Genomic DNA, 12,687 nt, shown 5'->3' with positions numbered 1-12,687 from the left:
TGCTAACATTATTGTAGCTTTAAATTCACCATAACTAACCATGCCTTTAAGGATACGCAACAATTTAATATACATTTTCAAGGTTCAAAGACTGTTAGATTTTAGTTTGTGGAAACAGAGAAAAAAAGTCACAGTGTGGCATCTATGTGACAAAACACTGCAGTTTTAAGACATGCACTTTGAAAGAAACAGGTGATTGTTACTGTTGCAAGTTTTAAAGCTGTGCATCACATCAAACATGAAATTTACAGAAACTGTTAATCTGGTTATATTACACTGTATGTATTGATACAAATCCACTTTAGGTTGCTTTGAATAAGAGCGCTAAATGCTTTACAATTTAAATAAAGATATACCCTACCTCGGCGCGGAGAGAAGGGAGACAATAAATCCACTTGCTGCTGCTTCTCTTCTCTTTCTTTAAGGCTTCAGAGATGTTAAAGCACATCAGCAGATAAATCATGTACACAACAAATATAGCACACCTCAATAAACATCTTTAAATGGAGAAGGATGTGTTCTTGAAAGACAACGTTCCTCTGAGGTCATCAGTGCGAGTGAGAGCATGACACTGAGATCAAGCTGTTAAGACAAGCCTGACTTCCTTTTCCTTTTCACATTATTAATATGCATGATGAGGGTGGGCTAGAGTTTATGGTCTGTCATACTTCTTAGCCTCACAGGAAAGGCCAACACCAGGGTGTTGATTAACAACTTAAAGTTTCAGAATGACTAGTAAATAACTTTACCAGAATCCAAAACACTTGGATTCCAAACTAACAATAACTGGGGGATGAGGTTACCATCATTGATTTATCCATTATCTGTACAGGAAGAGTTTATGATTACCTATTTAAGATTCTGTGATTGATTGTTTTGCAGTTAGGAAAGATGTGTCCCATCTGCGATGCAATAAATATATTTAAGAATAGATTGATGATTATCAGGATAATCGCAAAGTTTAACGTACCTACCTTTGACCTTGTTCCTGCGGGGCGGGGGCATTTCTGTAGTGGAGTCTCTACGCAAATGATTTTCACTCAAGTGTACTTGTAAAGCCGGGGTGCCAATAAACATCCTGAATCTTAAATGTGGGGCTGGAGCTGTTGATACAATCACATAATATTAGAACTATAACAGTGTTTTGACAAATAAACAAGAAACAAGACGAAAAACACACAAGAAAAAGGAAAGAATGTACATAAACACAAAATGGTTTGATATATTGTAAATACTATCTTCCATCTACAAGTCAAATATGGCTCTTCACTGCCATCTAGCAGCAGCAGCAGAAACTACAACTAAATCAGCAAACTGCATTCTTCAAACCCCTCCATGTTTTTCTTAATTGGCAGATACTTCAAATGACAAGCTTGTTATTTGTTAGCTAAGTGAGTACTCTGAGACTTGCCTGCTATCACCCTCACCAAACAACACATTTTACACAGGCACATACTCTCATCTGCCCACCACAGAATTAGAGGCTTAACAATTGACATCCCTATTTAACTCAAGTTACTGCTGAAGTTCGAAAGTAAGTGCTTACTTACACATCCAGCAGACATGAGGCAGCACTGGAGTTGTCTGTCTGGCTTCTTGGTAGATTTAGCTCTGCTTTGCTCATCACCTATTCCGCTGGAAAATGTCCCGGTCTTAAGCTTCTTGATATTCAGGTAACTTTATGAGGTAGAAGCAAACTTTTTCTGCCTTTTGCAGTGTTGGAAGAAGATCCCCGGATCGGTTAGGTAAAAGTTTTAGCAGCAACATGCTCTTCAATTATCATTAATACTTCATAATGCACAATGAACCCCTTAAAAAAAATTATATTACACCTATTATATTCTTTTAGTATTGGTGCATTATTGATACACGTTTAATGTCATCCGGTTGGTATCGACAGAAAACCAATACTAAAGGAATCAGGTCAGGATTTGAGTAAAAAAATATGTTTGTCTGAATTGTAGTCAAGTAGAAGCAGCACTGGTGGACACAGTCAAGTGATGTTAAAGCAGAATATGACACAATACAGACTTTGATTAAGTTAATTCATGTTAAAATAACGCTAGCTACTTTCCACCACTTGATACTGGGCAGCTAGCATACAGCTACATTTTCTGCTAAGACCGTTAGCTAGCATTAGCATTTAAGATGTATACATCTTCGAGGTATGTCAGAAATATCTTGCTCATGTCGTCACAACTTACCACAGGCAACAACAGAATCCGTGTTTCTGTCTTCACTCGTCTTAAAGCTGTTTCTCGTCATTTTAACTCGTAGTTAGCTGAACTTTCAGCAACTTCAACAGCAACTGGACGTTCCCAACTTACAGTTAAACAACGTCATTACGCATACGTCACGTTAAAGCCCGCCAACTTTCTTTGACCTCTGACCTCTGACCTACTTTAACTGTTTTGACGCTAATTCGTATCTTACGTCTTACGTCATGGCTTGAAACGTTACCTGAGTAGTTCAGGGAGCCTGGGGAAACCCCTTGTCGCCAGTTAAAGAAAGTTAAATCATGAAAACGAGCCTTGATTACATAAAATGTTTATGTAATCAAGGTTCGTTTTCAATATATGTATTTTTATGATAAAAATGCATATATTCCCTTGGTAAGTCATTAAAAGTAGCATTTTAAAAAGTAGAATTTGTGAGGAAAAAAGTAACAATTATGAAATAAAAAGCTGAAATTATGAGGTACAGTCATAATAATGAGATAGATGGTTGAAATTATGAGAAACAGCGTCAAAATTATAAGATTCTCTTAATTTACATTGAAATTAATTAAATTTAATCTTATAATTATGACTTTAGTCACATAACTATGGCTTTTTATGTGATAATTGTGACTTTCTTTCATAGTTTTGACTTTATGTTTCAAAATTATTACTTTTAATGTTACAATTTAAATTTTTTATCTAATAATTTCGACTCTTTGTCGAATTTTGACTTTCTCATATTCTTCGATTTTTATTTGATAATTATGAGTCTTTATCTCATAGTTTTACCTTTGTATCTCATAGTTTTTACTTTTTAATCTTATATTTATGACTTTTTATGATTCCAACTTAAGATGGGAATTTTTGTTCATCATTACTCTTCATCTTATTATTTTTTCTTTAACTGGCAGAGATGAGCTTCCACAGAATTGGCGTGTCCCAGCATACTTACAAAAAAAAGGGTAAAATACTGCTGTTTTAAATAAATAATACAATATATAAGAATTAGGCATAGTAGTATTGCTGGTATAATGTAGTCTTGTGGCAGAGTTGTAGGAAGAATTTTTAACATGCCTGAAGACACACAAGGCATCGAAAAAATAAAGTTTGTTTGCACTGTCTTCCTCAAGTTTTTCCTCATTTCACGTTTATGGTTGATGTTGTACTTGTACATGTCTGTCATGAGGAACACTTCTACCTGCTCAGACAAGGTGCACGGAAAAATCCACGTAAAAATAACAGACAACAGGTTCATGTTGTGATCACACAGTCATTGTTGACTGTGCTGTACAGTGCAAATAAACCCTTCCCATCTTCTTGAAGTCTTGTTCTGTGAAGGAAAAATAACACATTCACACCGATCGTTTCTTTATTATAAGATTAAGTTTTGACAACAGTGTAGTCAACACCGTCCTCCTCATCCTCTTCCTCTGTTCGTCTGTGGAGCCGAGCTGGTGTGATGTTGGAGTAGAGAGCTTCTTCCTGGTTCACAGAGTGGTGGACGCTGGCGTAGTGAAGGTCACGCTCCTGCTCTGCTGGCTGTTTCTGTGCAACACCTGACAGGTTGGCATACACTTCGCCCAGGTTTACCTGACAGGACAAACAGAATTAAGCATAACTACATTTGTATTGTACAGTAACAGGGATCAGGGAGGTTGTTCCTATTTTTTTTTTCCAGTTTCTTCATCAGGCTCTGGTGAGTTACTGGTCACAATACTTGATGGTCTATGTGTAGTATTACTCAAGTGTTAAGTGTTTTTGCTGCTGCAATCCCTGCTGTCACCAGCAGAGGTCTATAATTCCTTATCTTTTGAAGCTGGGTAAAGAGGAAACACTGAAGTGGGCCTGTGAATCCATAGTGATGATGTATGTGATATTGAGTTACATGAATAAAGTTGACAGAAATAAATAAATACAAGTATGAAGTGGCACGGTTAGATGGAGCTTGAATTGAATTTTTCTTCCATTTTACTCCATGTTGAAATGATCGGAGATGTGAACTTGAGTCACTGTGATTCGGACTCGAGTTGACTGCAGTCACGGTTTTGATGACTTGCAACTTGACTCAACAGAACTTTATTGCTGCCAGGCTGTCAGTATTTCACTCCTTAAAAGTGATGAGGAGGATATATTTGTTGATTAAGAAAAAAAATTAAAAAGCTTTGAGAATGTTTTTTAGTTTTTAGTTTGAATACATTTACTTTCCCTGAATCTCAATTAATAAACTAATTCAGCTCATTGTCACACTTTTTGGACAGGTTAGATAAATTGGTCACTATTATTTGACAGGCGGTAATACTTAATCTCTGGCTCCTGCAGGTTAGACTGAAGTTTCTTGGGCAGGGAAAAAGAGACTTGACTTGCCAGAATTGACTCAAATTGACTTGACACAAACTGTGACTTTACTTGAAAAATGACCCGGGACTTGCTGCAGACTTGGATTAACTGTGTGCAGACTGTAGAGCCCCCTGAGGCACTGTGATATGTGATTTTTGCTACAGTATATTAATACAGTTATTCCCTGATGAGGGCTCTTCAAACAGCTCGGTTCATCCATTAGTTAATCACTATAGGATTTTATTTTTATCAGAGTGCTTTGGATTCTTTGTTCGTCTGCCAACAAAGACACTGGACTTCCATCACAGGTGAGCTCGACAGTCACAGTTTTTTTTTAACTTTTACTTACTTATTCTTGAAGAATACCAGATTTTTTTAAACTTCCACGTCACTTAAATTTTGCTCCTGATCCAGTGTAGCCCACATAAATACAATTCAGTAACTTAAACTTCACAGACTCCAGATTTTCAGCCAATATTTCTACTGTGGGATTTTTTTTTTAACCACCGTGCAGCTGCGATGGAGTTGAATGTGATTGTGATGTTGAAATGTGAAACAGTGTCCACATTATTTAGGATAATCCACAGAGCACAGTTTTCATTTGAACAAAGTCCTCATATGAAATAATATTTTTCCAAGCTTTAAGTGGCACGTACCAAATTTAAGTCACCACCATTAAGTTTGGGTAGGGGTATAAGAGGGATAAATAACACCCAGCACTGAGAAGGTGGTCTGTGACAAAATTAGGCAAATTAGGTATGAAATTATTTTTATAATCTTTTATTAAGCCTTTATTGACCCAGATTAGTCCCTTGGAGTTTCAATGATCTCTTTCACAAGGGAGACCTGTTCAAGAGTGGCAAATAAAGAAAAGAAAGATAAACAAAGCACTTTTCAGAGATGTTCCTTTCTCACCTGTCCTCCATTGTCGGGTCTCTTCCCACCATTAGACCGCTGTGTGAAGGACTTTTTTCTTCTGTATAGGAGAGAGAACAATTGAATGAATCAACTAATAGAGTCATGGAACAGGTGACAACATTTTAGATGCATTGATGAACATAATCATTACTCACCTAATCCATATGAAGACAGCGAGAAGTACGATAAGCAGGAGAATGGCAGTGATCGTTCCTATAGCTGCTGATTTCCCAGCACCTGGATAACAGGAGACGTCCTGACAATTGGTTAGGTCTAAAATCTTTCCGAGGTGTCCAATTGTGTATTTTTCAAACCCATTAAACCATTAGGTGACTTCTTGTGGCATGAAAATGACTGCATTTGCCATGTTTGACATGCCTGTAAACGGTTAGAAACTCTTAAGTGTGTTTTGTTATAAGGAGTTACTGGTTTAGATAGATTGGAGACAGTTTTACTTTGGTTAGATTAAGGAAGTGAGAGGAACTTGTGCTGCCAAATCCAAATAAAATCTGTGGCAAAGATGTGTATGTAGGTGAATGTATGTAACTGACCTGCTACAACAATCAGCTGTAAGGTGGAGTTATGACGTCCTCTTCTGTTCTGGGCTTCACAGTAATAATTCCCACTGTGTTCAGCTCTGAAGTCAGTGATGGTGAAGATCTGTCCTGATGCTTTTGGTGAGTCTTCATTTTCCTTGTACCAGGTGTAGTTAGCTGCTGGGTTAGCATCACTGCTACAGGTCAGAGTCACTGAACTGCCCTCCACTATCTCAGCAGAGGGACTCACTGCCACAGAGGGAAGTCTTGGAGGATCTGGAGAAAAGTATGCATAAACTGATTAAAGATACCATCCACACAAGACATTCTCTAAAGTGTTTCTGACATGGTTTTTGCAGAAAAAAAGATAATTACCACATTAAATTCCCTTTTAAAGGAGCCTATTCCTTCCAGAATATATGGATATGTAAATATTTTTTATTTCACAAGTATAATTGCTGGACACAAGACGTCTCCAGGTTCATTCAGGATTGGCTTCCAAACTTGTGACATCATTCATCATAGCCCCACCTCTTAAATCAGATTTTCATTGAGCACAAAGGAAATGTTTTCACTTTCTTCAGTGAACAAAGTGGAGCTCAAACATTCAATTATAGGAACAAGAAGGAAAAAAAACACATTATAATGTGCATTATGCATGTCACAATGAGATGCAAAGCAGAAAATATTTTTCCCTGCGTGAAAAGTTTTGAAACATTTTGATCTACTTTTTTTTTTAAAATCAAAATCCATTATAACTGATACAAAATTGTCCACAAGTGCTGCTACATGTGAAGGAAGTAACTGCAAGCTTTCTACAGCTTTTTACTCACACTGGACATCTATAGAGACAGATGAAGAGTTGATCTCTCCATACTGATTCTCAGACTTGCAGGAGTAGATCCCTCTGTCCTCAGAGCTGATGGAAGTGAGGTGAAATGTGCCTTCTGGTCCTTGAAGCACTTCTTGGTTCCCCTTGTACCAGGTGTAATTAGCTGCTGGGTTAGCATCACTGCTACAGGTCAGAGTCACTGAACTGCCCTCCACTATCTCAGCAGAGGGACTCACTGACACAGAGGAGGCCTGAGGAGCATCTGGAGGAGATGTGTTAACAGAGATCTTTATGAATTGAGGTCTGCTGCAGCATTTCAACATCAGGAAATCTTGTGATGAACATGATGGGTTTAGTTTGAACAGTGAAGCAAATAAATGCTAATAATGACTAAAACTGCTGCTCAAACAAGTTGTGCTGCTCAGTTGACTACAGCCACAGACTGCATGTGAAAGAAGCAGTCATAATCTGAGGAAGCTGCGCTTTGTTACAGAGATTCAACCTATCAACAAACAATCGACTAAAAATAAGTAGCTTCTACTCACATTGCACATCGACAAAGACAGATTTGGATGTCCTCCCCAGCTCGTTCTCAGCTGTACAGTAATACTCTCCAGAGTCAGAGGACTGGATGGAGCTGAAGACAAGCTGTGGTTCTTTACTGAGAGGTTGAAGGTCTGGATCTCCATTCTTCTTGTACCAGGTGTATTTAGCTGCTGGGTTAGCATCACTGCTACAGGTCAGAGTCACTGGACTGTCCCTCATAGTGTCCCCAATGGGACTGATCAACACAAAATGAAGCTTTGGAGCATCTGGAGGAGATAATATGAACATACATCAATGTTTTATTCAGTGAGTGTTTTATACCACTCACAGTGACACAATGGATTAAACTCACAGACTGGAACAGAGCGGTGACCCTCATAGCCGCAGGAGTAACTGTCTGCAGGATCGACGTATCCAGCATAAGAAGGAGACGTTTCTTCTGGAACTTTCTCATCGTTCTGGTACCAAATGAAGGGAGAACGATCAGTGAGACAGCTGCTGTAACAAATCAGCTGTGGACCAGCAGGAGACAAGACCACCTGCACCTTTAAATCTGGAGCTGTAAACAGAACAGGAATGTCATATATATATATATATATATATATATATATATATATATATATATATATATATTAAAGGTACAGTATGGCCACCTGTCCAGTCATACTCTGAACAAATAGTGGGCCCATTTCACCATAATAACCCCTAACTGCTGCTAAATGTAGCTGAGTGAGCGAGTTAGCTTTGTTAACTTTGTAGATAGCGGTCCGTCCTGGGAGCTTGGAGCACCAGGAATGTGTTGGTGTTGTTTACACCACTAGCACAGGAGCTTCGGACAGCAGGGAGAAGGAGGTTTTCAGGCCTAGGTTAGAAGGACCCAGCGGGTAATACCAATGGGAAGGGGCGCCAGAATGGACACAAGAACCAGAGCTGGGGAAGCAGGAAACGGGAAGGGCTCAGCAGCCTCTCAGTGCACATGGTCAGACCAGGAATGTTTGAATGTTTGGAACCTAAAGTCTTAAATATTGCACCTTTAAGATTTTTACTCAGGTACTAAACTTATTGTTGTGACAGTGTGAGTATCTTTACTTTTACTCAAGTATGACTTTTGCACACTTGCTACAACACAGCATATTTGCTTTAAATGTCATTTACTTCTTATTTAATACTTTCCTGTGTGTTAAACTTCACTTTTCCCTCACCATGCCTATATCAAAGTTACATTTCAATGAGAAAGCACAATCACATGATGAATAAACATATTAATACATTGATTACATGATCAGTGTGTGTTCATCAGTACCTCTGACAGTCAGAGTTGTACCAGGTAAACTACTCCTCCATTCAAAGCTTCCTGCTGTGAATTTGAAACGATATTCGGCTGAATCACTCTCTGTCAGGTCAGTGATTCTCAGAGTGGAGCGTCTTCTGTTTGCTTCAAGGACCTGAACACGACCTGCATACTGGGAGTCTTCACTAAGGTCCTCAGGCTGTGAAGGACTCTGCCACTGATGAGAACGTTCAGGACTGAACCAGAATTTAGATCTGATAGTTTTCTGACTGTTGTACAAGCAAGAAATGTCCACTGATGAGCCTTCGAAGGCACAGATCCTTCTGTTGGTGTGAGTCACTCTGTTGCAAGATTGACCATGGCCACCTGAAAATGAAATATTTTAATCACTGGCACAGAACAAAACGGCATCATGGTTGTGGAAGAATGTAAAGTAAACTCACAAACTGGAGGAGCCGGGACATCCTCATGTCCTTCTACAGCACAAGAATAACTGTCTGCATAATAAAAGGTGCCTGAATGAGAAGATTTTTTTGATGAAATTGTCCATCCACTCTTGTACCAGATGTAGGAAGTTTGATCAGGTAAATGACAACTGCTGTGACAGTTTAGCTGTGACTTTGTATAAGTTTTCTTCACCTGGAAACCTGGATTTGTGAAGAAAGAAATATATTTTTTAGAGTGAACTGTTAACATACACATGTGATTTTAGACACACTGTGATTCACAGTTTTGTTTACTAATGTTGAATTTTTGGAGTTAACTTTCATTGTTTCCAAAAAATTGTTACCTGTGACCCGCAAAGTGACTCCAGGTGAACCAGTATAACTCCTACCTTCTTGGTCTGTAATGAATCTAAACTTGTACTCAGCTGAGTCGCTCTCTCTCAGGTTTGTGATTCTCAGAGTGCAGCTCCTCTCATAACAACTGTACTCAACTCGACCTGCATACCCAGAGTGTGTTCTCAGATCCACAGGCACATTTCCCTGCAATTTAGTAAACCAGAATGTTTCCTCAACTGTGTTATCACAGCCATCTATTCTGGATGGGTATGTGTAGGTGCAGCTTATTTCCACTGTTGATCCTTTTAAGGCACAGATCTGAGTAGAGCTGTAAGTCACTCCCCATCCATTCTGACCCTGTATCACTGTAACACAGAGAACATCAGAAACTACAATCAGACTCATAACACAACACCCAATTGTCAGAATAAATGTTGGCACTGCACTTTTTTACAAACCATGATTATGTTGAATCTTTACAGTTCAATTTTATGTTGTGACAAGAGTGTGGTTAAGGTCTGGTTAGGTTAAGGCATTAAAACCATTTGGTTAAGGTTAGAAAAAGTTTAGGATGTGTTTAAAATACCTATTACCAGAAAACTGACTGAGTGACATGTAAAATGTTACATCCTCTTGTTTAACAAAACTGTGGTCATTAGAAAGACAGCTTTAAAATATCTCAACATCTCTCTAAACAAAATCTGCTTTCGCCACAGAAAAATGGCTGGAAAATGTCCGAACATCTCTTTTAAAATAACGGTTTTGATGCCAGAAAGACAGCTCCATGAAAAAGAATACCTGCTATTGTCATCTGAGAGAATTTACCAATGTCTTGTCAAATCTTTTTGACAAGACATTTTGTCACCAGAAAAATGGCAGGAAAAATCCAGACGTCTTGCTAAAAATATCCGCTTTTGTCATCTGACAGACGGCTGCAAAATGTCCAGACGTCTTACCAAAATTCGTACTTTTATAATTACCCAGCTCTGTTACCAGATAAAAGGCTGTGAAAAGTCCAAACATCATGCTTAAAAAAAAGGGCAGTGAAGGGACGGGAATACATCGAAACTTCGATTCACTTTTACTGGTAGAAAAGAAGGAACAGAATATTAATTATGAGAAGGGTGCGGTGTGTAAAAACAGACAGTGTGGTTTGTTTCCTGCGTGTGGTCAGGTCAGGAGTGTGAAACTACAGGGAAATGCAGAACGTGGATGTGAAACTCTTCACTGACATCATGTTGGTAACCATCATGTTGCAGAAGGGGCACGCTGAGCTCACAACACATTCACATTAACTGCTTGCAAGATTTTATACTTGTGTAAAATGATAATGAGATGTTGACACCAGCACGTACAGTTATTGCATGGAAAAGCATGGATTCATTCATGTAAATAGTTCATGAACTATCAGGAATGTAAGAGAATTAACTGAATCTCATGCATGACTGACTGTAAGAGTATGTCGATTAATGCAAGAACTAAAGTATTTCAATCAACGAAATATCTGAGTTATTAGTGATGTTCGTGGCTTTTTCAAAGGTAAGTCTGCAGTTAAAGGGACAGGCAGATATTTGACAAGCCACAGCAGTGCTCTTGTATTCTGATGAATTCCAAGTCTTGTAATAATGATTAACAAAGCATGACATCTTCATTATTACATCCTGTTTGTTGTCCTTCAAATAAAGTCGGCATAATCTACTATTTATCATCATACTTTATAAAAATACAAATGCAAAATATTACATCATATTTGGGCATGTTGTGCTCCACTTCCACTATGATTTAATTAAAGAAATAATCATGACATGACACATGATTTCACAATTGTGACACCATTAACACATGGTGCTGTATTCAGATGGCTGCCATGTGTTTGTAGCCTACGCAGTTCCACAGTTAGCTCGAACATGTATTTTTCCACTGTTGGAGATACATTCAGTCTAATCAACTGAGCAGAGGGGAGACAGATTTTGCCATGACCTTTTAGCTTTTCCATGTACACGGAAAACCTTAGATAAATAAAAAACATTTCCGGCCAAAAATAAAAAAAATTTCCCTCCATAAAGTCCTTCAGCTACAATAATCGTGCTCGATAACTTAAAATATAGCTGTAGATGTACGGTACCTGACACAGTGAGAAGGAAGACAACAAACCCACTTGCTGCTGCTCTTAAACTCAAAGCGGCTCCACTCATCTCTGTCTGTTACAACATCTAGATACTGCTCAGACATGGGTCTTCTGTGGTTTCCGCAGCTGTACGAGACAGCTGATACTAGCCGACCCGGCTTACTTCCTCTTTACATTATTAACATGCAAATACAGCTGAATGTCTGTACTTCCCCAGATCAAATCACTGCTTCGGCTGTTTTCTTAACTACGCATGAACCTCCTAATGTACTGTAGACTAAAAAGAGTGGCCTTACTTGATCCACAACTTTGCATAAAAAAAAATAAGATAAAGATGCTTTCACATCCTCCAAGTCACAGTTTCTAATTATATTATCTGTAGCTGAGACGAGCAGAGGGTGTGACAACTGCAGCTGGCAACTCGATTGGTCTAAAAATACATATTGAGATTTGTTTAGAATGAGATTACGCCCTTTGTCTTTAGAAATAACCCAGGTTACTACCAGTGGTGCAAAGTAACTTAAAAACACTTTTGTAGGTGCTTGTGGTTTACTTGATTATTTTAATTATCTTCTAATTTATACTTGTACTCCACTACAATTCAGAGAAATGTACTACACTTTCTCCTGTGGCATTCCCCAAGGGTCCATATTGGGTCCGTTGTGATTTTCTATTTTGCGTACCTGGAATCATATCATCAGGAACTATAATATTAATTTCACTGCTATGCAGATGAAACACAGCTATATGTATCCATTCAACTTAATGATTCTAACAACCTGGTGAATGTCTAATAGTGCCTCTCTGAATTTAAGTGCTGGATGTCTCAGAATTTCCTGCAACTAAATGACTCAGTCAGAAAGCCTTCTGATTGACCCTATAAATGTCTCCCCTGCTTTTGAATCTATACTTGATGACCGTCGCCGAAACCTAGACATTTTTTTTTTGTCTCAAATATATCTTCTGAAAACCAAATTCCTCAAATGTGCTTTCTTCATCTGAGGACCATCTAAAAACTTTACCAATTTTTATCTCTGGTTGGCCTTGAAAAGGTCATTCATGCTTTTACACATCTAGATTAGAGCAGATATACACTGT

The 12,687-nt window shown here is 38.3% G+C and overlaps 1 protein-coding gene and 1 long non-coding RNA gene across 2 annotated transcripts; both read right to left on the bottom strand.

The window, feature by feature from the left end:
* Window positions 1-127: 127 nt before the first annotated feature.
* LOC311251390 lies at window positions 128-2,367 on the bottom strand. Its single transcript, XR_014621394.1, has 3 exons — window positions 1,551-2,367; window positions 975-1,103; window positions 128-426 (listed from the first exon to the last, which is right to left on the bottom strand). It is a non-coding gene; the product is annotated as an uncharacterized lncRNA (long non-coding RNA).
* A 1,025-nt stretch (window positions 2,368-3,392) lies between these two features.
* On the bottom strand, window positions 3,393-11,656 carry LOC311272030 (B-cell receptor CD22-like; the record flags this gene model as incomplete). The annotated part of the gene is made up of 11 exons (XM_084378107.1): window positions 3,393-3,809; window positions 5,472-5,532; window positions 5,630-5,711; window positions 6,026-6,286; window positions 6,844-7,104; window positions 7,388-7,654; window positions 7,741-7,947; window positions 8,692-9,045; window positions 9,123-9,326; window positions 9,470-9,826; window positions 11,587-11,656. 11 exons carry the CDS (start codon window positions 11,654-11,656, stop codon window positions 3,600-3,602), a joined length of 2,334 nt encoding a protein of 777 aa, XP_084234233.1. The 3' UTR covers window positions 3,393-3,599.
* Between the last annotated feature and the right edge of the window lie 1,031 nt (window positions 11,657-12,687).

The sequence above is a fragment of the Pagrus pagrus genome, assembly GCF_965226575.1.
Source record: "Pagrus pagrus genome assembly, chromosome: 2".
In the NCBI taxonomy this organism is placed as follows: Eukaryota; Metazoa; Chordata; class Actinopteri; order Spariformes; family Sparidae; genus Pagrus; species Pagrus pagrus.
This window is presented reverse-complemented; position numbering and strand designations above follow the sequence as displayed.